The sequence below is a fragment of the Clinocottus analis genome, unplaced genomic scaffold (genome assembly GCF_023055335.1).
Source record: "Clinocottus analis isolate CAN_PGR_092001 unplaced genomic scaffold, fCliAna1.0.p SCAF_71, whole genome shotgun sequence".
Lineage (NCBI taxonomy): Eukaryota > Metazoa > Chordata > Actinopteri > Perciformes > Cottidae > Clinocottus > Clinocottus analis.
In genome coordinates, this window is record NW_027176231.1 from 41686 (window position 1) to 67797 (window position 26112).

At 44.0% G+C, this 26112-nt stretch overlaps 1 protein-coding gene across 1 annotated transcript in view; it reads right to left on the reverse strand.

Moving 5' to 3' along the window:
• The window catches only part of LOC137779312 (X-linked interleukin-1 receptor accessory protein-like 2), a gene marked incomplete at its 3' end in the record, with an annotated part of 242124 nt that overhangs the window by 31988 nt on the left and 184024 nt on the right, over positions 1-26112 (reverse strand). The window contains exons 5-6 of the mRNA XM_068566951.1: positions 13601-13787; positions 13363-13516 (exon numbers count right to left, since the gene is read on the reverse strand). Of these exons, the coding sequence (XP_068423052.1) occupies positions 13363-13516; positions 13601-13787 (341 nt within the window). The remainder of the gene's footprint in view (positions 1-13362; positions 13517-13600; positions 13788-26112) is intronic.

A 26112-nucleotide genomic window follows, 5' to 3' on the forward strand; every position in this document is an offset into this window, starting at 1 on the left:
TTCAAATTCAAATCAAAGGCAGGGAGGAGTGAAGTCACTGTAGGTCAGACTGTCTCGCCGAATCAGGCCTGACGCACAAAACCACACACACACACACAACCACACAACCACACACACACACACAAGACATCTAGTAAGATATGTGGAGGGATGCAACCAACACACACTCTAGAGAATGATGAATGTGTCTGGCTGAAGTGGAAATAACCTTTTCAGAAAGATTCCTCTGCCCTCTCTGCCGTTGTTACAAAGGCACAAATGACTCTCCGTCTGATCCCGTTGCTCACTAAAGATGTTCAGGTCACCAGAAGGTCACACGGACACACTCCATCATGCATTTGGTTGAATTTGTGTCGCTGGAAAATTGAGTTGTTGTGAGCGGAGGTGCTGGAGATCGAGGGGAAGCAGAGCTGATGTGCAGAAATAAAGAGAAAGAGGCAAAGACAGAAGAACAGACAGGAGAAAAAACTATTTGATGTCCATTTGAATCACAATGATACGCATTAAACTGCACGCCAAGAACCTATTAGCTGCTCTAGTTTAGTAGTAAAAAGTCTTTACTGAAAATATTATGGGGGGAAAAACTATTTAATCTTCTTCGGCTCTTCTTTAAAGATTCCGTCTGAGCCGTGGATAATGGATTTCAGGAAGAAGAAAAAAAGACTGTTATGGATTTCATAACAGGGTATTTGGTTTATGATTACACCGAATGGAAGGAAGACTTGCTGCAGTGGTAATAAGAAGCGATGCTGGAACTGAACTGGGTCCAGTACAGAGCTCCTGTTGGTTTCAGTGTGCTGTTACTTATCGCTGCACAACAACCTCAACAACCATCAACACGCTCCGGTCACAGCGCAGGAAACACGCAGCTATCGCTGGACCATTCTCAGTCCTGTTCGGCTTAATTTATGTAACCAGACGAGCATTAAATCATGGTGGAGTTAGCCAGCTAGCTAACCTGCTAATTCCCAAAGGAGTAACTGTCCCTCCTCTCTTTCTGCTGCTCCAGAGGAGGACAAGCTACTTAGCTAGCAAGTTAGCAAGTCTGCTAATTCCCAAATGAGCAACTGTCTCTATTTAATCGCCACTGCTCCCGTAAAGGACAAGCTATTTAGCTAGCAAGTTAGCTACCTTGCTAATTCCCAAAGGAGCAACTGTCTCTCCTCACTGTCTGCTGCTCCAGAAGAGGACGAGCTACTTAGCTAACATGTTAGTTAGCCTGCTAATTCCCAAAGGAGCAACTGTCTCTCCTCACTGTCTGCTGCTCCAGAAGAGGACGAGCTACTTAGCTAACACGTTAGTTAGCCTGCTAATTCCCAAAGGAGCAACTGTCTCTCCTCAATCTCTGCTCCTGGAAAGGACGAGCTACTTAGCTAGCAAGTTAGCCAACCCGCTAATTCCCAAATGAGCAACTGTCTCTCCTCACTTTCTGCTGCTCCAGAGGAGGACAAGCTACTTAGCTAGCTAGCTGTCTCCAGAGCTGGGTTCTCACTAATGTCTTGTGTTGTCCCCATGCGGCGTATCATCAATCTACCGGCATGACTTAACAATATTTTGGACACTAGTTATTAGCCTTTTCTTTCTGAGTGAGGTGGGAAACAGTCTGAGGAGAGTCCTGACATGGTCGCTCAGAATAAAAGGATAGAAGTTCAACAATGCATCTTTTAAGCTTATTAATAGATATGTTTTCCTGGCAGACATTTTGACTTTGTCACGTGTTATTAATAACTTAACTAAAACTACAATTCAGTCGTAACAATAGTGCAGCCATCCGTCCTGTTCTCAGCGACAGCGGCTTGTCCGATGCGTTCGGTGACCTCGTTCCTCGGAGCAAAAAGCTCCATTACAGAACCACAAACTTGTTTTTTTTCCGCATTTGTTGTGAAAACTTGTGCTGAAAGCAGAACGTTGGTAAAAGTAGCACAAAGCCGGCTGTTGACCAGTTAGTCCGTACATCATCTTAACGACGTGTTTGACAGGGAGAGTGCGGTGCAGGCTGCAGAATGGATGGTTATTCTCACGAATGCTGGAATTAATATGAATTTTCTCCAAGGTTAGAAAACATTTGACTCGCACTCACGTCATTACAGAACATCTAATGTCTCGCAGTAGAGCTTTTATTCCTCCTCATCCTCCAACCTGCCGCTGCATTATGAAACAGGACCACTTCTAAGGATTGCATTAAAGGCATTAGAATACTACTTAAAACGTTTAAAGTGCGGCGGACGGCGCGAGTGAAGTATCTGCTTGTTAAGGTAATTGTATTCCCTGCATATTGGTTCTCTCTGTGGTACGGGAGGGAACTGATTACGGACCGTCCTCCTGTTCTCTGCAGGCCACATGTGATAATAACGCTCTGGATGAAGTTCGTCAAAGCCGAACAGAGTAAACAAAGTTTGTTGTTGAATGTCCCAGTGAGGCTAACCTGGCGTAAACCGATTTGCATAATCGCTCCACTTTTCTTTTTTCTTCTCAACTCGGTTTCTGTGTCTTTTTTGTGTGCCCTTTTTGTTGTTTTTCTCTCGCTCGCCTCTGTCAGAGGTATCGATGTGTGAGAGACAGAAGGGTCTGCATCTTAAGGTTGTTTAATGCAATTAACTTGACCACTGGGTTTTCAGGGTGTGTGTGTGTGTGAAAAACGTGTTTTTGAGCCCTTCTTCAACATCAATGGACAAATTAAACTTGTGTGTGTGTGCGTGTGTGTGCGTGTGTGTGTGTGTGCATGTGTGTGTGTGTGTGCGTGTGTGTGTGTGTATACATAATGTACCTCTTGAATCCCTCATTTTCCAGACCAGTGGCTGAATCATGTCGAATTATGCTTCAAGTAGAAAAAAAGGGATATCAAGTCACCTCAACCAAATACACACACACACACACACACACACACACACACACACACACACACACACACACACACACACACACACACACACACACATCACTAAGACAGTAATAGGACGTTAAAAGACTGCTATCTCCTGGGTCCTCTCTATTAGCTGTACATGGAGCCACCAGGGATTGGTGAGTAGTTCAGGTGTAACCGAGGATACATTTACCTCTTTGCCTCTTTGCCTCTTTGCCTCTTCACCTCTTTACCTCTTTACCTCTTTACCTCTTTACCCACGAAACAGGACATATAAACACAGGCAGAGTCACGGGCAGCTCTTGGGGTCCTACCACCTCCTGGTTTGTGGGTGAAGCTGGTATTAAGAGCAGGCGGCAGCCTGTTATTCTGCAGAGTGACACCAATGTGAAAGTGTCCTAAAAACATGCATTCTCTCTCCTGACCACCAGGGGGCGACTCCTCTGGTTGTATAGAAGTCTATGCTTCATGTGTTAAAGCTGCATTCTCTCTCCTGACCACCAGGGGGCGACTCCTCTGGTTGTATAGAAGTCTATGCTTCATGTGTTAAAGCTGCATTCTCTCTCCTGACCACCAGGGGGTGACTCCTCTGGTTGTATAGAAGTCTGTGCTTCATGTGTTAAAGCTGCATTCTCTCTCCTGACCACCAGGGGCGACTCCTCTGGTTGTATAGAAGTCTATGCTTCATGTGTTGAAGCTGCATTCTCTCTCCTGACCACCAGGGGGCGACTCCTCTGGTTGTATAGAAGCCTATGCTTCATGTGTTGAAGTTGCTGTCTCTCTCCTGACCACCAGGGGGCGACTCCTCTGGTTGTATAGAAGTCTATGCTTCATGTGTTAAAGCTGCATTCTCTCTCCGGACCACCAGGGGGCGACTCCTCTGGTTGTATAGAAGTCTGCTTCATGTGTTAAAGCTGCATTCTCTCTCCTGACCACCAGAGGGCGACTCCTCTGGTTGTATAGAAGTCTATACTTCATGTGTTGAAGCTGCATTCTCTCTCCTGACCACCAGGGGGCGACTCCTCTGGTTGTATAGAATCCTGAAGCCATCCTGAAGATACTCCTGACAAATGTTCCACACCGTTTGAATGCCGTTTGTAATTTTAACAGCAAACTCTTCTTATGTAACCTCATAACCCGATGATGTTGCTGTTGGCATAAATTTGCATCGCTATAGTTGCATTACAGAGGTTTTTCGAGGACAACTGTCAAAACCCCAGTCCCATTAATCATCACAAGAGTGTGACAATGTATAAGTGCCTTTTTTTCCACAAGGAGTTTTTCAGGTATAATAATTCTTTTAAAGTGCAAAAGCATTTCTGGAGGAAAATTCATACGACACAGTGAAAAACAGCACAGTGGTTCTGTCTGTATGTGTTTCAATGAGACATTAGGATGCTGAAGCTGTGCAACAAAGATGAAGCAAGTTGATGATGGATGACGTTGATCTTGCTCGTGATTCTCCAAGCGCTAAGCTACATGCTAAGCTACATGGTACCAGTGTCACCAGCTCAGTGTCTCCCATTGGTTACCTTGAGTATTTAGTCCTGCCTCAGTTTCATAAGTAACCAAAAAATATCCGATGCATCGTTTACCAGAGCGCTGTGAAAATACTTGCTTCTTCACAAGTAAACAGTTTACTTTAATAAAAGTACACAAGTATTGGCATCAACACACTTAAAGTACAAAAAGTACATTTTTTCTAGGGCTGGGCAAAGTTGAAAAAAAAAAACCGCATAATTTTTTGGTGATTAATCACATTATGTGACAAATTCAACAATGAAGTAAAAACTAGTGTATTGCACTTTTAAAAAAAAATTTAAGTAGTGTTATCAGAACATTATAACAACACTCTGGAGCAACAACAAGTTCACATACACACATATATAGTTTATCTGTTCTTTTTCTTCTGAACAGATTCCAGAAGAAACATTAGTGTTTTATCAGGGACAAACATAAACAGTGTGTTCAGTAGTAAGGGTCCCTGTGAGGGACAAAACACTGCTTCTTCGGTCCATGTTCAGTCTGTTTCTTACCTTAAAGATGTTAAAGACCAACAACTGATTCACTTTATACGAAAGCAATAAGTGCTTTTCATGTTTTCAGTTGAGTTTTTCTTCCTCGTTGGTAAAAGTCCAGTCTGTGTTGACTTGAACAAGAGCACTGAACATCTTCTGATGGGAGGAAAGTTCTCCTCTTTGAGAGAAGAGTAAAGATCATACTCGACCCGACGTTAGTGACAGTGTGACTATTGTTAGCGTCAGTGTTTTGGGGATATGATCAACACAAAGTCATCATATCTCGATGGTTCAGGGTATATTGGTCATAAAGCAACACAACATTGACTGTGAGGGTTCTCAGAGGTGCAGACGGTCCTCTAAGAAGTCTCTTCTGTCGAGGTCAAAGGCTCCAATCACAGCTCCAGTGATCCCTTTGATGGATGGACCGCAATCTGGACAACACGGTCCCAAAATACACGAGCGCTAGCTTAGAAGTAATGTCTGACGTGACTCATTGAAATGATTCCCACCCTCATGTGCCGGTCGTTCGGTTCGCCCCGCTGTACCTGCATGCTGTCAAACTTCCCCAGCGAGCCTTCCAGAGAAACACTTTCTCTCCATATCTGAATTTTAAACGTCTTCGCACCTAAAGGTGTGAATTTTCACAAAACCCTCTCAGTTTCTCCTCTGACATCCAGACGCAGCTTCACGTCATCGCAGCCTGCGATGACTGCGTCTGTTTGTCTCTGAAACAGAAACTTTTAACTTCCTCATACGAGCGCTTTCCTCGTTTGAGAGTTCTCCTTTAAAGGTACGAACGGGCGTGAAGGGAAATCTCTTTTGGACGGTCCGGGTGTCCTGGTTCATCTTTGACTGACTGTCACTCCAAGAGACTTCCACAAGGCCGGTCAGACCTTTGAGACACTTCAACTTTCCATAAGAAAGCAGTTAAAGTTAAGTTTTAGACTTGATTAGAGCTCAGAGAGCATGTTGGGCCGAGCGTTCAGTCATCGACATCGCTGACCGCCGAAGGGAAGCACCACGGATTGGTCCGAGACGTGTGCTTGAAAACTGGTCTGGTTCGCGTTTTGCTACGTTAGCGTAGCAAAAAGGGTTCTGCCAATACGTTCGTAATCGGACGCGTCGCCTCCACCTCGGCAGCCAGCGGCATAAACTTTATCGTGAGGAGAGCAGCCTGGCGGATGCACGGAGGGGATGCGTTTACAAACCTGATTACAGTCACACGGATTGAAGTACAGTCACACGGATTGAAGTACAGTCACACGGATTGAAGTACAGTCACACGGCGCTCCGGCTCTCTTGAGACGCCGGCCGGTGTTTTTAACGCCCAACAAACACACTGATGTTCTGTTCTTATAATGCTGTTTGTCCCTCTACGTCTCCTGCCATCGCTCTGCCATCGCTTTCTATTTTGGTTGCAGAGTCATGTTAATAGGAAGTGTCTATACGTGTGTGTGTGTGTGTGTGTGTGTGTGTGTGTGTGTGTGTGTGTGTGTGTGTGTGTGTGTGTGTGAGAGGGAGAGTAGTAACCTCATCGAGACCATCTGTCTTTGGAGAACAGAGCCAATTTCACAATGAATTAGGAGGTGAGACTCTAACTAGGTCATGGGCCCTTAACACATGCACAAAACACACACACACACACACACACACACACACACACACACACACACACACACACACACACACACAGCCAGACACACACACACACACACACAGCGTATGCGGTGTGTCAAATTGAGAAAGAGCAAAGAGATAGATGAACAGGAGGGAAGAGAGAGGGAAAGAACAAGAGAGATGAAGGGAAGAAGAAGAAGAAAAGAAAGGGATGGAGAGAAACCGAGAGGAGGACAGAGTGGTGGGAGGATGGAGGGAGGGAGGAGAGGCTGTAACTGATGCAGACAGGAGGTTGGAAGGGAAACAGAATCTTTTAATGCGTCCTGGAGAGACGGAGAGCGAGCGTGTAAAACTGTCGTGCAGAGAAAGTAATGTTGCATCCGGCTTAGCATTATTCCAACGAGGTTACAAATATTTTGCACCACGGCAAATCCCCTCAATTTCTTTGTCTCGCTCTCTCTCTTCCTGTCTTACATGCTATCTTCTCTCTCTCTCTCTCTCTCTGTCTCTCACACACACACACACACACACACACACACACACACACTAACACAAACATTCTCAGCAGTGTTAAATTTAGCCTGAATGCTGTGTACTTTGCTAACACACATTTTACTTTGAAATGCCTCTGAAATATGGATGAGACTTTTTTTTTTGATAAATGGCTCTGGGTGGAAAAAAGACTGAGGAAAGAGGAGGAAACACGGAGAGAGAGAGAGAGAGAGAGAGAGAGAGAGAGAGAGAAGAGAGAGAGAGAGAGAGAGAGAGAGAGAGAGAGAGAGAGAGAATTGCCTGAGACAAAGTCTGCAGAAGACGAGACGATGATGTCACCCACGAAAGATTTGGAACGGCCGCTAGCCGGATTAGCTCAGAGAGTTAGCCGAGCAGGAAGTAGCGGCAGCTCGGTCACAAAGCGCTCAGGAGGACGACGGCGTACCCGAGACACACAAACCTATATTGCAATTTTAGAGTCGACTTTGTGTGCACATGCAAACGTCTGCCAGTCGATTACTTCAATCCTTTGAAAGAAGACATGTTGGGACAGATGAGTCAAATCTAAACGTACGACGTCACTTTACTGTTTGCTTTTCTTATCCTTTTCCATACCACCAGCTGTCCACATGGTTTGATTTCCTCCCACACTTGAAGACACACTCAGAGGGTTCGTTCAGTGCGTCTGCAGGAACTCCCTCATATTAAAGGTCTTTCGTGTTCGCAAGAATTTATCCTTTGTTCACTTCAGAGGGGAGAATTAATTCCTTGGATAATGAGAGGAATCAGAGTTTCAGAGCAGAGATCAGGCCTGGCTTTCTGGAAGATTTGACTTTTTTTTCATTTACTATACCTTTATGTTCATAGTTTTAAAACATCTCTTTATTCCTGTTTGATTGAACAACGAGAATGTAAATTTAATCAAAATTAACATTGCTACTGTTGCATGATCTGCTTTTTTTCTGGCTTTAATCCAGTAATCTGTCTGTATATATCAATATTTAAAAAAATAAAAAATGTAAATAAAAAAAATATAATACAAAGTATAAAAAAATAGAGTAATATCAATACAGAATAATTATAACAACTCAAGTCAGGTTCTTAGTCTGAGTTATCTTGAGTCTGAATTAAAGTCGCTTCAGTTCAGATGTTGAAACAAACACATTAAATCACTTCAATGAAGCAGAGTTTCATTTGAAGATGGGGATAGTTTGTTTTCTTGTGCAGTCGCTTAATATTACAACTGCCAGTACTATTCCCCCAAAAAATGCATTGGAAATGTAACACCTGTGCAGATTGAAGCCTGTTTCATCTGTATTTTGCAGTTCATCTCTCCCTGCAGCTCAGCGCTGAAGCTCCAGACAGAAGGCGGCGAGGCGGGCCTGCGGCGGCGCCGTGAGGCTGCACTGAAGCGCCGCTTTAAACCCGCCGCTCGCTCGCCGTGACGAGAGACAGATTCCCCGTTAAAACCCTCCATCTGCGATGCGCCCGTATTGATGACACTGTTGTTCTTTCTCATTGTTCTGCCTTTCTGAATCCTACATCTCCCTCTCGTCCGCTGACCCCCCCGAGGTGTCCCGGCTCCGACCCGATCAGCTCTGTTCTGCCCAGCGGACCGTGCACGTGCCTCATCCGAGCATGTGTGCGATCTATTCTGGGTGTACCTGGGGCTATCGGGATCCTCAGAACACGCTGGAGCTTGATAAAACTTTCATGAACATGTCTTTACACTCTAATTGTTTTTAATGTAGTCCCGTACTGTACGTGTCCTCATTAAGCTTCCTGTCTTCCATCCGTTAAACACATCTCGTACATGTATATTTAAACGCCCATATGCAGACGATGTGACCATTTATGACTAACTCCTGCTGGCAGTGAGAAGATTAGAGTAACGCATCTCTAATTATATAACTCAAATAAATAGTGAGCCGCGATGTCCGTGAACCAGTGCGGCCGGGTTTTGCCATCACGTTGTGTAGCTGAAAGGTGTTTGTACTTGTGTGTGTGTCGGCAAACAAAGACCCCATCAGAAACGCCACCGCGGCTTCAGCAGAGAGTCAGCTGCAGCTGCTGCCATCTTGATTGTTTTGTGAAATGCGTCAGCGGCGCTCCTCTTCACGACAATCAAAATCAGGCAAATCAGTTGTGATTGGGTCGTTCAGCAACTCAAGTTGCTTGCAATCCGTCTGGCTCCCGGGCAACGCTGCTGCTGCTGCTGCTGCTGCTGCTGCTGCTGCCGGGTACTTTGGAAATCCTCCATGTCTCTTGTGAAAACATGAGTTTACTCAGGCGGTCGAACTGTTTTGGGTCCAGTAATTGGTTTACCAAAGATTGCAGGTTCACAAAAGCAGTGAAATATATGAATAAAATGGTAGACACATGTAAAAAAATGTCTAATCCCGGCACGTCCTCGGGCCTAAGAATCGATACGGACGGCCCTGTAAACACGAGCGATTACTCCGGCACTCAACAAAGCGCTCGCTTCCCTCGGGTGCGGCTGTTAATTAAAAACCGAGAATGTCTGAAAAAGAAGAAATCTCACAGCGAGAAGCTCTGAATGCAGCACATTGAGACAGTCGCAGGTTTCCTCCTCAATCTCACAGCCAACTTTCTATTTCCAGCGCTTCCTTTTTAGCTAAGTGTGTTTTTCCCTGGAATCAACATCGTAGCCAGCAGCTGATCTGCGGGCGCCGCCCGAGTCTTTTTGCTTTTTAATCTCCATTTAATGTTGAAAGCACGGCGGCAAAAAAACCCGCTGCCAATAGACACAGACCCGACGACAGGGCGAAGAGATGTTTTGGCCAATCTGACGGATGTTTTCCAAAGGGCTGTTTTCACTGGGACTCCTTCACAGTGTGAGTGTCGTAAGAAACGTCGTCGAGGTTAAAGAAACCTCCGTTTCCACCCGATGAGACGGGTCCGTCCTTCACTACGACCCAACGCTTGCTGCTGGCCTGAGATGGCCGGCAGGGTCGACCCTAAGCCCCGCCTACATGTTCTTGGAGAAGGAAAAGGTAGCTGGAATTTTGTTTGTGTGTTTCACTTTTACACACACTAGGAGTTTAATTCATTCCCACAAGTTTTACTGTGATTTGTTCCTCTGTTAGCATCTTCCACATGTTGTTGCGATGTGTTGTGCTGCGTTCACGGCAAAAGCGTTGCGAATTTTCCGCGTGAGTAGATTGCGTCCAAAGTCAATGCACAGAATGATTGCTAACAACGCAAATTTACACCGAATGGAGAAAATAGTTACGGCGTTAAACAACACGGAAATAAACCACGCCCCCTTTCTGGCGCAAATGATGCAAATAGTAAAAAAAAAGTAAAAAAGCAGTTTTGGTGTGAACGTAGCGTTAGCAATGCTCAATGCAAACAAGGAAAGTATTGAATAAGTGAAGTATTTAATAAACGCAGCATTGTAGGTCCTCACTGCGGCATTTTGTGCGATCTGATTCTATCCATCCCATAAAACACAGGAAAGCTCTGCATGCAGGAGGAAAAAAAGAATAATATCTGATCAAAGTGTTCTGCAACGCTTTAAACTACAGTGGAGGAGATGTTGCGACGTGACGACTCAACGCGGGAGCCAACAGCAGCTCTTTCCTCTACACCATAAATGAAAATGTGTGTTTCCCACGTTATCTTCTTCCTCCTCCGCGGGAGAGTAGATGAAGGCAAGTGAGGAAAAGTGGCTCTGAATAATTCCTTGACAAATGAAGCCACGCCGTCGTATCGACTCCGCTCAACAAAAGGTTGACGTACATCTGAACCAAATCACAAAGGCCGAGATGAAAAAGACCCAGACTTTGGTCCCGAAATTCAAAATGTAAGAGATATGGAGCACGAAATGCACGACAGCACACTAAAGGATCTCGTTCAAGGAGTATCCGCTTTTACCGTGCGCTGCTTTTCATGGCACAACCATTATGTCAGAGTAGAGGTTGTGTGTTTTCGTGTGTTTCCGTGTGTGTGCGAGAGAGGGAACGTGTCATGTTGTGTGTGTGTCATAGAAAATAAGCGCACAATGTTGTCATTCATTGCTCACAGACACCAACATGCATAATGCACATGGCACAACGTCAAGACTCAAGCATGCATGTGCACACAATCAAAGGGACAACACACACACACGCACACACACACACAGCACAAACGTGCAGATGCAAGTCAGCTTAAACTCCTAACAGCGAAGTGCAGATGTTACTGCCGAGTCGAAGTTAAGTCAAAAGCCAGCGAAGCTTGAAACAATGTGTGTTTAATCTGAGGGAAAAAAACAAATAGACCAAACGCAAATTCACAACATGGCGCCGTGAATGTAAATGCACTCCGTCGTTTCAGGCTAGAGTCGTATTGTGCAAAGAGGAAAACTTTAAAAGTGCTGCCGTAATGATGAATGATGTATTGCTGAGTCCAGGCATCTGTCAAAAAATAATGGATGCTCCGGAGTCACCGAGAGATCCATTGTATATTAAAAGCAGCCAGAGTACATATTTCTGTCATAGTTTGAGTCCACTCTCTTTCTTTGATTCGACAATTTACCCAAAACCACTCGGGTGGAGTGGTGTAATGCACATATAATGAATCAATTCAGTAAGATAAGACACTTTGAATGGATGCCCGTGTAGCCTCGTGTCTGCATGCGGACACGCAGGACCTGCACGAGCAGCAAGCAGCTGATGACAGACGCCGTCGTTTCCTATCTGTTTGACTCCGTCTGAACCATCACATCCTGTCTTAGAACCAAGGACATAAACATAGAGAACATTCTTCATTGCGATTGGAAATACCTCTCGGTGAAATTTGCAATTTTCACGTTTGTTTGTACGCTGACGACACCCCGCTGTATGTGTCAATATCACTGGAGGAGAACTCTCAATCTTCGGCTTATTCGGACCGGAGCAACTCCTGAGAACAAAGTACTTCCAGTTCTACTTCCACTTCCTCTCAGGGAGACCCCAGAAAGGTTTTTTTTAATCTAAAGACACCTTCTGTCATCGTCAACAGACTTCAACAGATTAAAGTGCTGCATTTTCAGCAATTTCCTGCAGCTCATGGATTATTTAATCAGAGTTCATTGTTTGTTCCCCTCAGCTCTGTTCAAGGCAACAATAACAACATTTGGCAATACATGTTAACTGTTTTAGTGCTCAAGTCAACAAGGTTAAACAGTCAAAAACAAGATATTATTCACCTTTTTTATCTTCAAAAAGCTTCTATTTCATGCCGTTTGTGCAACTGTTACTCTATGTATTCGTGTTCTCTCAGTAACTAAAAAAATGCAGCAGCAAACGTCTTAACAAATTCAATAAGCGAGACCTCATCACCCCTATTTAAAGCCTCCCGTCACTCGTTTTCAGAACTGGTTTCAAAATTGTAATAATTACCTTCGGGGCGACATCAGGCATCGCCCCAAAATACATGTGTGAACTGCTCAACCCCCGTTACGAGCAGGACAGCAGCCTGAGGGCCTCTGGTGAGGGACCCCTGGTTCTGTATCCACCCAGGTTGCTGACGAGAGGCTCAACCCGCGATCAAACCGCCATCAGTCCCTTTTTCATCCAACATGTCCATGCTCATCCAAGACTTTCTCATTCTATCGTATCACGTTCCATCCAAACTCCCATCGCATCCTATTTTTTCATGGTTCCATCCATTGTTTTTGGTGGGACCATCCACCCATCCTTCCATCCATCCATCTATGCATCCATCCATGCCTGCCTGCCTCCATTCATTCATCCCTCCATCCATCTATCCATTCATCCATCTATCCATCCATCCATCCATCTATTCATCCACCCATCCATCGCATTATTCTTTATCGCGTCCATTGTTTTTGTTGGGGCCATCCCTCCCTCCCTCCCTCCCTCCCTCCCTCCCTCCCTCCCTCCCTCCCTCCATCCATCCATCCATCCATCCATCCATGCCTGCCTGCCTGCCTGCCTGCCTGCATCCATTCATCCCTCCATCCATCTATCCATCCATCCATGCCTGCCTGCCTCCATCCATCCATCATTCCATCCATCCATCGCATTATTCCTCATCGCGTCCTATTTTTCCATAGATCGTCCATTGTTTTTGTTGGGGCCATCCTTCCCTCCCTCCCTCCCTCCATCCATCCATCTATTCATCCATCCACCTGTCCGTCCATTCATCCTTCCTTCCCTCCCTCCCTCCCTCCCTCCTTCCCTCTCCCTCTTCCCTCTCTCCATCCATCCACCATCCATCTATCATCACATTGAATCATTCCTCATCACATCCTATTTTTCCATTGATTCATCCATTGTTTTTGGTGGGACCATCCCTCCACCTATCCATCCATCCCTCCTTCCATCCCTTCATCCATCCATCCACCCATGAACCGTGTCCTACCTGTAACTTTGAGCTGTGTTGTCCGCCGCACCAGTCTGGATCCGTACTGTAACTCGCAGGTGTAATTTCCCCCGTCGCCCTCTTCCACCTCAGGAATCCAGACGTTTGTCGTGTTCACAGCGATGGAGCTTCTCCACTCAACCCGCTCGCACTCCTGCAAAGAGACGCAGCCGGATGAAGTCACGCCCGTCTGCAGAGGACTCAGGTACGTGGTAACTCTCGTCTGCCTGGCGCGTACCTTGTACCAGGTCATCTGCGGCTGCTTGTACGGGGCCAAGTAGTCTTCTATATCGGGACAGTTGATCATTTTGCTGTGGGTGATCTCCGCTTTCTCCAGATGTCGGATTTTGCTGCTGAAGCATCTCCCCTCATCCTTCTCCTCCACGATCATGGACATGGACACTTTCATGCAGTATGTCGAGTTCCTGAAGAGATAACAAACGCAGCATTGGTGGAAAACATGAGCAGACTGACGAACACAAACAACACGTCATTTCATAAGAAAGTACACTCTGTAAAGGTGCGTCTTCAGGGAGCAGTGTTCTCATTGTATTGCATTAAAATCAGAATCAGCCAGGTATGCATAGACATAGACTGTGGTATAGACTGTGGTTATTTCTTTCTCTCATTGTGCACACACAGAAATAGAAATACTGCTAAAAACAAGGACAACAAAGCTGTCAGGATTCAAAATAACAGGATTTGAATGTATGACAGATTGTAATTGTTGGTATTTGGTTTCATGAAAAAGAAACAAAATGACAGTCTTCATCATCACTAAAGTCCAATGTCAAAAGTAGAAATAAATAAATGGTAGGGAAAGCACAGGTTTGACAAATAACCATATTATGGAAATGTTCTATTGGAGTGTTCCAGCAAGCCGTGACAGACATCATGAATTTCATTATTTACACCTGAGCTTAGAGAGGCCTTCAAACTGTCATGGCGAGAGAGATCTTCTGGTAATGTAAGTAAAATATCTGTGGGAAGTTCCAGCTTTGGAGTGTACAGCAAGCCCTCATTTCCTCACTGTTAGGCTAACGCTAGTTCTCATTGGTTAGAGCGTGCTATCATTCGATAAAAGCATCTTTCTGTGTCATTGCAATGACAAACTACTCATCCTACTATGTGCTACTGCTAGTTGTACACTTTCTCAGGAAATTGTTCGATATGAATGTGACACACGGTGTGAGCCGACAACTCATCAGTTTGAAACACAAGCTAGCTTGAAATTGTAGCTCCACGTCCACCATTAGTATAGTTATTAGCTAAATTTGGTAGAAAACTACATTTAGATCTGGATTTATTAATTTAGGCAAAGGTCCATATTGACAATGGATTATTGACTAGCAATAAACATATTTCCTGTTAGCGCTGCAGAGCTTTTAAGCATTTAGCATTTTCATGGTTTTCCCGAGCATACACTTTTGGCTCACACTTCCCGCCCAAATTAAACTCTTTTCCAGTCGTGGTGAGCTGCTGTTTTTTGTGAACATGCTCCAAAAACCCTTCTGCGAGCTACCGGCCCGAGACCAACTAACAGATGGACACGGCGGTTAGCATTTAGCAGCTCAAGAGCCAGATGTTTCCCAGGTTTTCATCAGCTACCGAGAGCCGCGACTCCAGATATATGCTAACGTTGCTAACGATGCAAAAATAAGCATGTTCACCATAAAAAAATATCAATGATGAGTTGATAGTTTAACAATTCTCTGTTATAATTATACACATAACGACTTGTGTCTGCACACCTTATACGACGAAGGTGCGGCTGCTAACTGGATCAGGTGAGCAGAACTTATCAGACGGGTCAGCTCTTTGTGTTGGGAAAATGTGAGCTGTCATTTATTTTTGTTGGAGGCTGTAGATACTGTAACACACCTCGTCCTGCACTTTGAAGGTTTAATACAACGTGTGTGACGCAATGCGCATTCAACACCATTTTGGATTTAAAGTAAAAAAAAAAATGCTCAAGGTGAGGGCAATTGTTTGTGTGTGTGTGTGTGTGTGTGTGTGTGTGTGTGTGTGTGTGTGTGTGTGTGTGTGTGTGTGTGTGTTCTCCCAAGTTCACCTCCAGACACAAAGGACCACATTGATCTCGCTCCCACTCACACACTGGGAGGACTTATCCATTGTCCCCAAACTATAACCTCTCATCTAAGTGGATCTAAACCACTTATCCCATCAGTGCACTGTGTGTGTGTGTGTGTGTGTGTGTGTGTGTGTGTGTGTGTGTGTGTGTGTGTGTGTGTATGTGTGTGTGTGTGTGTGTGTGTGTGTGTGTGTGTGTGTGTGTGTGTGTCATACAGGGGACACAGTTTTTTTTTGTCATTGACCTAACCAAGACCAATGAGCATTGAACTAGAGACACTGGGAAGCCTTTTATCCATCCATCCATCCCTCCATCCATCCATCCCTCCCTCCATCCATCCATCCATCCATCCACCCTAAAAATCCTATATTGGGATATGAAATGGATCACATGTCCCAAAATGCAAATTAGCTATTTTAATGACAATTTGTACAGTTTGAAAGGAATGCAAAGGTTGTTTTAAGTTGCTTGCTATGTTTTATATTTATATATAAGGTATTGTTTATATTGTTTGCGTCCAGGATTTGTACATTTGTACAATAATAAACTTGTACAAATGCATATAAATGTATATAAAAGTATACTTTTAGATACTGCCTTTTCCTTTTAGTTCAGTTTGGATCTTATCACAAGCATTATTGTCCTCTGAGTATTTTTCAAGTGTATTTCATGGTGTATTTCCATATGGTTGTTACATTATGGATATGTAAATATGACGACTTTGCTCACGTGATTTCCATCATCATTTTATAAAAGGTGACGATATGTTAATGAGCTCTTTTACAGAGGATCCATTATTGGAGGTTGAATGTTATCCGACATCGCAGGGCTGTAAAGCCCCAAAAAATGTGAGACTCACTTGTTGCGACAAAGTGAAACAACCCCCCCCCCCTCTAATTGTTGGTAATATGTATTCTGTGTACTTGAAAATATGATCAAAAATGATTCATGTAGATCATGAGTCAGGCGGTAAAACCTCCACACGCTCCATCAGCACCGATATGTGATGAAATATCTCAATTCAAAGCAAATTCAGGGCCGCCCTCGCACCAGGAAGTGACAGCAAACACACTCACGCACCCGAGAGCTGAAAGGATTTTTATGTTAAAATGCTCTTTCATCTTGTTGCTTTGATGATATTGTTCCATACGTGCTGCCACACATTGAACCGGGATGAACTGGAAAAGGGAAAACAGCTTTCCATCCATCTGATGATGCATCAGCCTTTCGGTCACGCCCCCCCCCCCCCCCCCCACCAAACCAAACCAAACCAAACCAAACCAAACCAGAGCCCTACGTGAAGACAAATGCGTTACGCATATCTCACTATAAACATGACGATTTGATTAGACCGCAATGCAAACGCTGTGTCAGAAGCATTTAGCGCACGCTGTGCACCTCTTACGGATGCAAATTGTGTGTGTGTGTGTGTGTGTGTGTGTGTGTGTGTGTGTGTGTGTGTGTGTGTGTGTGTGTGTGTGTGTGTGGAATACGTTTAAATGCTTTGGTTACTAAAATGGCCTCGAGGTGAAAGACATAAGAGTGTTTAACGCTCGAGCTGCAGTCAGTTTCTACACAGAAGCTTCAAGACAAAAAGGTCTGCACCGAAAATATAAGAAGTTATCTTGATGTTGGTCATTCTTGACAAGTGAAATCCAGCTGTGAAGAACATATATGTACTAAAAAAATGACAATCCAACTGATCCGATACAGCCTGAGTTTTATTATATTCACTCCACACTTAATCACAAGATGTGCATTGGCTTTGATTGTGAGATTCTGGGAAGCAGATGGGTTTGGATGAGAGACCAAGAAGTCAAATTGCATCCCAAACATCTCCTGGATGAGTTCCCTGCAGCTCCAGTGTGTATTCACACTGAGAATCCGAGGTTGGAAATCTCTTTTTTTATTGGCTTTTCTCCTCGAAGAACTTCCCGTCGTCCACTTGTGAAAATCAAAGATGTTTGAAATCGGCTCGTCGTCCTCTCCTGCCAACAGATGTGCTTCCAGCGGCTTTATTCCTGTGTGATTTGACAGCAGACATCTGATCCGATAATAAGTGTAATTTGGATGGATGCAAAGATAAGACCTCACCCGCTGGGATCGTCTGACATTTTGGAAGTACACCGTTTTATTATTATAAAACGGTGTACTTCCAAAAAAATGTCAAAGTCATGAAAGTGGTAATCTAATAAAACTTTTATGAGATCACCACTTTCATGACTTTTATACTAAGCCTATAAAGCAGCGACGCGCTTCAGAGAAAGCAAGATAATTTAGCCTAAATGTTGCTACATCGAGCTTATCAAGCTACGGGGAAGAAGGACTTTTACTTCTACGGCTCAGTGGTTCACCATGAAGGGAAGAAACATTTTAAACTCATCCAGCAGCCAAACAGACAGCTAGACACCAGCAGTAACGTTAGCTAGCTATGCTAGCAGTTAACGTACGCTAGCGCTTCACGTCTCTGTAGATAAAACTCCTCAGAAGAGTTAAAACACACACAATGAGTGTTTAAAAGTCATGAAAGTGGTGATCTAATAAAACTTTTCACCACTTTCATGACTTTTATACTGAGCCTACAAAAGCAGTTGCTGCAACCTGAAGGTTACCGTAGCGAAGCTAAACAGCTAGCAAAGCTAAACAGCTAGCTTAGCTCAACGCGACGGTATCAACATCAAATGCAAATGTATAAACAATGTGATTTTATGGGGGGATGTGTGCCAGTAGGAGGGACTTCCTGAAGACAAATCACAGCGACAACAAGACTGGACACGGCTAGTGGTTTTAATGCTAAGCTAAGCTAACAAGCTGACTGCAGCCTTCTCAGCGTACGGACATGTGCGAGTAACAGTCTTCTCATCCGACTCAATAAAAAAGTAAGTGAGTATCTTTCAAAATGTCAAACTATTATTTTTTTGAGATATTGAATTATTTTTTTATGTCCATGTCCGTGCAAAGCTTTTCCAGATAATGACTATTAGATGTGAAGTGAGTGGACAATAAAAAAATATGTAAATATATTATTATGAACACAAGGACAGAGATTTTATGTTTTCTTCTGCCAGGAATTGGTCTTTGAGGTTAAATTGTAAGACAATATCGCGTAATCCCCCTGCAGATAAAAGCTGTAATTGCAACATCCGAGCCCTTAAGACAGCTGCCAATGTGCATTAATTTGTCAAGAGGAACATTTATCTGGCACAACAACTTCATGAAGCAGGCAAAAAAAATATAATTGCTGCAATAACAGAACAAAAAAAATGAGCAAAGGTCTTAAAATGCTGAATAGCAGAGTTAATGTAGTGCTGCAGATTAGATCGTTCGCTGATGGTGTTTATGGTTCATCTTGATCCTGTTAGAGATGTGTTTGCATTTTACAGCCTCAGGTTGTTTTATTCTCAAGAGACGCGCACACTTTGCAGGCCGGCAAAGCGTTTATGACAGCACGAGTGTTTATTGGGATCATGCATGGGACACGCGTCCACGTCATTGGCAGTCTAATCTGTTCTACAACAACACAATCGACTGCACGGATCCTCACGACCGGCAGGAAACTAATGTCTTACCGCGTAATTGAGAGATAAGTCGCGATAATAGGATTATTGTATGCACATACGTTTTATTTTTTTCTTGTTTTTAAATGGTTTTATATGTCAGCTTTTAGGGATTGCAGACAAATTAAAGGGTCGGTTCACTCCACTAGCAAACAAACGGGCTGCTTGCTAGATGCGTTCCAGGCTGAGAGTCCTGCCTCCACCGAGAGGCACGGCGAGTTTTCAGTGCAGCTTTCTGCCAAAACGTATTATCAAAAAGGTAAAAACGACACACTGGGATTTTATGTAGCGTGGGACGATAGCAGCTCAGACACAACATGCTAACACATGCGTTATAATGTGTTGGTATAGGCCAACTCTTTCCCCCTGTATGCTAAGATAAGCTAGGCAGCTAGCAGCTGTAGCTTTATTAGTCAGAGTCAGAGACAACAGTTGTCCTGATGTTAAACTTTTCCTTTAATTAAATGTATAATTTACTGTTTTGTAGTTAATGAAGGAATCAGTGTTTAAATCAACAGAAGGAGCACGACTAACGTTAGCAGTAGTGGTAACGTTAGCAGCTCTAGTAACGTTAGTAGCACTAGTAACGTTAGCAGTAGTGGTAACGTTAGTAGCACTAGTAACGTTAGCAGCACTAGTAACGTTAGCAGCACTAGTAACGTTAGCAGCTCTAGTAACGTTAGCAGTAGTGGTAACGTTAGTAGCACTAGTAACGTTAGCAGTACTAGTAACGTTAGCAGCATTGGTAACGTTAGCAGCACTAGTAACGTTAGCCGCTCTAGTAATGTTAGCAGCATTGGTAACGTTAGCAGCACTAGTAACGTTAGCCGCTCTAATAACGTTAGCCGCTCTAGTAACGTTAGCAGCACTAGTAACGTTAGCAGCTCTAGTAACGTTAGCAGTAGTGGTAACGTTAGCAGCACTAGTAACGTTAGCAGCACTAGTAACGTTAGCAGCATTGGTAACGTTAGCAGCACTAGTAACGTTAGCCGCTCTAGTAACGTTAGCCGCTCTAGTAATGTTAGCAGCACCGCTAACTGCTAACGAAACGTTCAGGCTCTGCTCCGTACAAATTTCACGTCGTGATGGGTTAACGTGTGATCTCGTAAAACGCTCATGGTGTTGGAGAGAAACTTGAATAATTCCAGTTGGTCGAAGGAGATGTTTTCACATAAATATAAATAGATATTAGAGATGAATTATGATGTTCACAATAACTCTAAGCAGATTAAAATACAACTTGAAAAACTACAAATGACAAGATTTGTTTGAATCCATAAAAAATACATTGTTGTCTTTCATGAGGGAATAAAACACTATAAATGACTATTACAAAGTGAAAGCATAACATTTAGAGTACTTGATGGTTTACTGACTTCAGAGCGTTGAACATATATATTTTGGGACGGTGCTTCCTTGTAAATCAGCTGCTATAATTAAACAACAGAGGGATCAGTATGTGTTCACATTGGCAGCAAAATAAAAGGTGCTATGGGATCCTCTTGTTCTTTTGATCCGGTCTGTGAGCGTTATGATGCGTATGACGTGTCCTCTGCTGCTCCGCACAGGACTCGCCGTATTGGTAACCTTTTTTTTTTTTGGCAAACACGCTTTACAAATAAATTTGCGCTGCCAGTAAAACCTGCCGAGTGAAGACGCGTCCTGTCGGCCTGAATGTGAATGGGGTTAAAAAAGAGATTTAAAGAGGTGAAAGGAGAGATTTGTGGATGCCGTTCTGTGTCTAATGCGAGTGGCTGACATTCATAACCCTCTGGTTTTCAGCAATTTGAAAGTTACACTTGTTTGTGTGTGTGTGTGTGAGTGTGTGTGTGTGTGTGTGTGTGTGTGTGAGTCTTGTTATTTTGAAACATGGCTGAGAAAGGGTACAGTTGGTTTGCCTGCATTTGCATCTGGAGACAGCTATGAATAAAACATGTGATATCAGTGTTTCTGCTTTGTGCATAAGATGTGTGTGTGTGTGTGTGTCTGTGTTCACGAGTCCCTATCTATTAACACGGATGATGAATGTGTCGCTGTGCTGAAACAGATGTCAGGTGAGAGCTGAAACATCACTGCGTGCGACCGGCGACCCCGACAAATGAAAAGGAAGCGAATGAAAGAAACTTCAAGTTGCATTACATGTAAAAAAATAAAATAAAATAATAATATTACAGTTTACAGCTTCAAAAGCATGCGACACATTTTCTAACACAAATTATGACAGTCCTCTAATTGGATTAGCCCCTCCCCCTCCTGTTCCTCGGAGTCTTCGCCTCAGAAGTTCATGAAAGCGGCGTTTGAGGCTATCGTACCGCCACACAGACCGCGTATGTAGAGAGGCTATCATGACTCTCTTTCTTTTTTTTCCTTCTCTTTTCCGCCGTCGCTCTTTGATCATCATTTGATGGGATTGCTGTACATCTGCTGCTGTGTCCACGATCTACTGCCAACGTGTCCCCGGGCCCTGCAGCATCACTCCTACGGCACAACTCCAGGCGAACCAGCACTGGCTGACTGCTAATATTTAATCTGAGTGCTTTGTGTGTGTGTGTGTGTTAGTGTTAGTGTGTGTGTGTTTTCCCTTCTGATCTCCAGAAAACAAGAACTCTCCTCCTCCCCCGCCCGGAAAATACAAATTCCAATTACGTAAAATGCGAAATGAGCAATAAATTAATCTCTGAATCAACCTGTAAGCCGCCATATCCTCCCCATCAATATATCAAACGCGCCCCTCCCTGCAATTACCCTCCCCATCATCGGGGCGGGCAGCTGGAGGGTGCGTTGAATTATGGCGTTTAATAGAGGGGGGCTGCGTCCCGGCCAGCAGGCAGCGTGTTTATACCTGGACGGAGCGGCGGATTAATTTGACGATCAATCTAACTAACAGGCGGCGAGAGGGAGCGCAGACACCTGCGCATGCTGAGGCATTCACTCACACACACACACACACACACACGTCTGTGCATGCAAGGATCTGAACACAAACGCCTCTCAATCAGGATGCATGCACACACTGTGTTGTGTTACATTATTGAGTGTGGCGTCACGTTCTGCTTGTGCGAAGCTTTTGTCGAACGTTTAGTTGAAACGTTTCCCACCAAATGGCAGCGATGGAGCTTCGCTGGGGTTTTTAATGACGCTCCACGTGAGCGTGAGCCTCTCGCCCAATGACAACTACAATCAACAATGAAAGAAAAGTGTCGTGGTGAAAGGTGTGAGGTCAAACGCTCCTGCCTTCATGTATCTGAGTTTCTGCAGCTTATGAATGAGTTGAGACGTGTAATAAAAACACAGCGTGGGGTTTCGCAGCATGACGGCCGACCTGCATTTGGGAAAAAGCAGCGTCCACCCGGCCAAGGTGACTTCACTGAACGTGTATTTGTGTGTATTATTAGTGTGTAGTACTGAGTTCATTCACCCTCAGGCCTGTATTTAAAATGAAGTCGTGCACGCTTGATTTCCTCTGAATCTGTGCTGGTGTGGGAGAGTTCAAGTTCACGTACTTTGTGCATTTATGTGAACGCATATATATATATATATATATATACATATATATACATATATATATATACATATATATACATATATATATATATACATATATATATACATATATATATATACATATATATATACATATATATATATATACATATATATATACATATATATATATATACATATATATATACATATATATATACATATATATATACATATATATATATATATATATATATATATATATATATATATATAGATATATATAGTCCATGCTTCATGTGTAAAAAGCTGCATTCTCTCTCCTGACCACCAGGGGGCGACTCCTCTGGTTGTATAGAAGTCTATATGAAAGGCTACTTCCCTCAGTAAACATCTTCTATACAGCGTGATGTTCATTCAGTAAATTATGGTTGTTTAGAGTCAAACAGACCATAAGTGGAGTATGATTTAGGGCGGGGCTACGAGGTGATTGACAGGTTGCTCCCACTCCATTGTCTGGTCTAAGAGTTGTCCTTCTTGTCGCCAAAAGCCACTGTGATGACGCACAAAACGCCAAACACAAGCAACAGAACCTCCACAGTGACTCCACCCTCTCATAACACAAGGAGATGCTCACCACATGTACTTTTGTTTCTCTCTCGCTCCCACTGGGTTCAGCTGGATCGTTGCAGCATTGACGTCCTCGAAATTAAACTTCCTTCGTCTGTCGCTTTGGAAAAGCGTCAAGGAGAACGAGTGCACACAAAGAACACCGTCGGGTCAGAATAAATGAGATCTTATAACATTCGAGCATGATTCCACGGGGGTTGAAATCCTTCTCGCTGTGTCTTGTGAGCCGGTCCGTGGTCCTGAAGGACGCTGAGGCCAGAGGCCTTGTTGTTGCGAGGATCAAAGCACCACCTTTGCTTCTCAGAGGAGTCTTTCTGGCGCTCGGCCTCTTGGCTCGGCCCTCCCTCCTCGTCTGACGCCGTCCTTCCCTGCCGTACCTCCACCGAGCCGGATCAGAATTTCAGAGCGACCTGGAACCTCTTGAACATCAAAGCGTCAAAACTAAGGCTTACTTTTCTTTCTTTTTTTTTTTTTTTTTTCAGGCCGGCCAGGGCAGCAGGCGCCGGCTAGAGTTGGCATCCACCGGCTCATGTTGGTTTCACGTTGGCGAGAGAGCGCTACCGAACCGCCGGCTGCCAAGTCACAGAGGACTGCCAACACGAAACTTCAATGACCGCTCTCTCTCTCCTCCTCTGCTCGCCCCTCCTCTCCGGTTTAGTGAGATCTCTTCATGTCTTTGTCTCGTCCTCTCTCCGCTCAACGTCTTTATCTCCCGCTTCTGCATCTGCTAATCTGATGGGGAGAAAGGTTAAACATTTGGCTGGCATTAAAGAAACACCCTCGGATACAACTATATCTTGCGAGTTTCTTTTTGGGTGCGACAATCCACAGAAGAGGTCGGATTCATCCTCCAATGCAAAGAGAAATGTGGATCGTCTCGAGAGAGGCGGTTCCTTCCATAATAACCCACAAGAGCATGTTTTTTGATGAGGTTTGGTTGGAGTTCACCTGGTTCACGGTTGCATTGGGTTCGGTAAAGAGCAACGGGTGCAGGTCACTTTCCCATTAAAAATAATTCACGAGCGTACACCTGAAAAAGGTCGTCGAGAAACCAACGGGACCGGACGAAGCCATCATCCGTCCTGAACTCCTCCCCCGATGATCTACCAACGTCCGCGCCGCCGCCGCCTCGGCTTCCTGGCGGAGGACGGCCATTAGTCACGCGACCACAAAAAGTCACCCGTCAGGAAAATGTCAACATATGCCTCTTTTTTGTTGACCAGAGGTCAGCCGCGTCTCCATTAAAGGCTATTCACATGGAGGACGATGTTCGCTGACGGTGCAAAATGTCAGCGAAGTCGGCGTTGGGGTTTGATTTAATTTAACTTTTCCTATAATAATGGGTCCTGGGGAGGAAATAATTGACACTACTTTCATAATTGGTGTCCAGGTTGTGCGATGAATGCCAAAAGTAGGTCAGGCTTTTATTCATTTTTTCTTCTTCTAATAAAGCAATTTGGTGCAATCTGGCCATTCTTTTTTAAACCCTTACAAAGGCACCAATTTAGCCGGAGAAATATTGAATGAAACATTTCACCTCAAAAAGCAAAACATAGCAAATGCATATCTAATATATGCTTAAATGTTTCTTATCTTGGAACAAAACAGTACAATCTCTTAAGCTTTGAGCCACAGACTAAAACACACGGAGACAAGGAAGTCGGAGATGTACAAATGTTTTCTCGTTTTGTGGTTTTAGGACTCGTTCTCGCTCCTGCTGCAGAACCTTGTTCCCTTTGAATAAAATCCAGGGAGCAATTTCCCACCACGGCCTAATTGAGAAATTTAATTATTGAGAGTTGTAAGGCACAAGCTTGGGTGCACAATAACTAAAGTCTAAATGCAGCAAAACTTTTCCCACTGCGTCTGAACAAATGTGAAGATTAGGGAAATTAGTCCGACAATGGATTTTAAAAAAAGTTCTGTCTGTAACGACCTTTTCCACCAAACAAACAGCAACGCAGTCATCACCATTACGGACTCTGCTCATCGAGTCGGACGCAACGACCCGACGCCGAGGAGACCGGAGAGAGAACGAAAAGGACACGAAGGACTTGAAGCAGCAACACTGTGCCGAGAAGTTGAAGAGGGTTTATTTTGGCCTCAGAATGCACTTTGCAAGTTGAATTTTGTGTGTTTTTCTTGTTCGCTCTGTTCACATTGACAGCTTCTTGTTTTTTAGGGACTTGGGAACCAACTGATAAGCACCCGGCGCTACGGACGCCACAAAACAAGAAAGTCAGTAATCAGAGGCGCGACCAAGCCCTAGCATGGATGCTCTACAGCGAGTATAAACTCAGCTTCAGGATCCACATTTAGACCCTTAAACCCAGATTAAACCTGGATACAGAGTAAACTCTGTGGATAAACTGTCCTCAGACAGACTCTACCAGGCAGGGCCGGTCCTACAGAGATCATCATGTTAGGTCATCTTGATAGCTCGCTAACGTTAGCTACCGAGTGAAGGGGTGCTAGCTATTTTTAGCTAAACGTAGCCGCATTCAGCTGCCACGCAATTTGCCTTATTTTCATCGTGTCGTGAAGTTTGAAATTAATAATAATAACCGCGTTAGCATTGGTGTAGCAGTGACATTTTGCATTTATATTGTAGCGAGGACTCGCTCGTCTTACAAGTTGAAGTTTCAGGATTTAGAAATCTTTGATTTTTTGTGGAAATCTAACGTTGTTTCTGTTTGTCTGGTTGAAGTAATAAAAGTGTGTGTTTTAAGATTTAAGTCAGTTATCTTTATCTCTTCATTTTATTGGGGGTTTCGGCTTCATCAGGTAAGTTAAGCAATTATTGTTTATCACTCAACACTACTGATATCATGGTGGTATAATCTGGCTGGAGGGGTATAAATTGGCCTCGTTCATCATATATCCAGGGTATAATCTATCCTAGGCCCTTCAATCCCGGGTATAGTCTGGATTGAGGGTATATTATGGCCTGTGAAGTGTATGGAAGCCCATTTCCACGACACACACTCC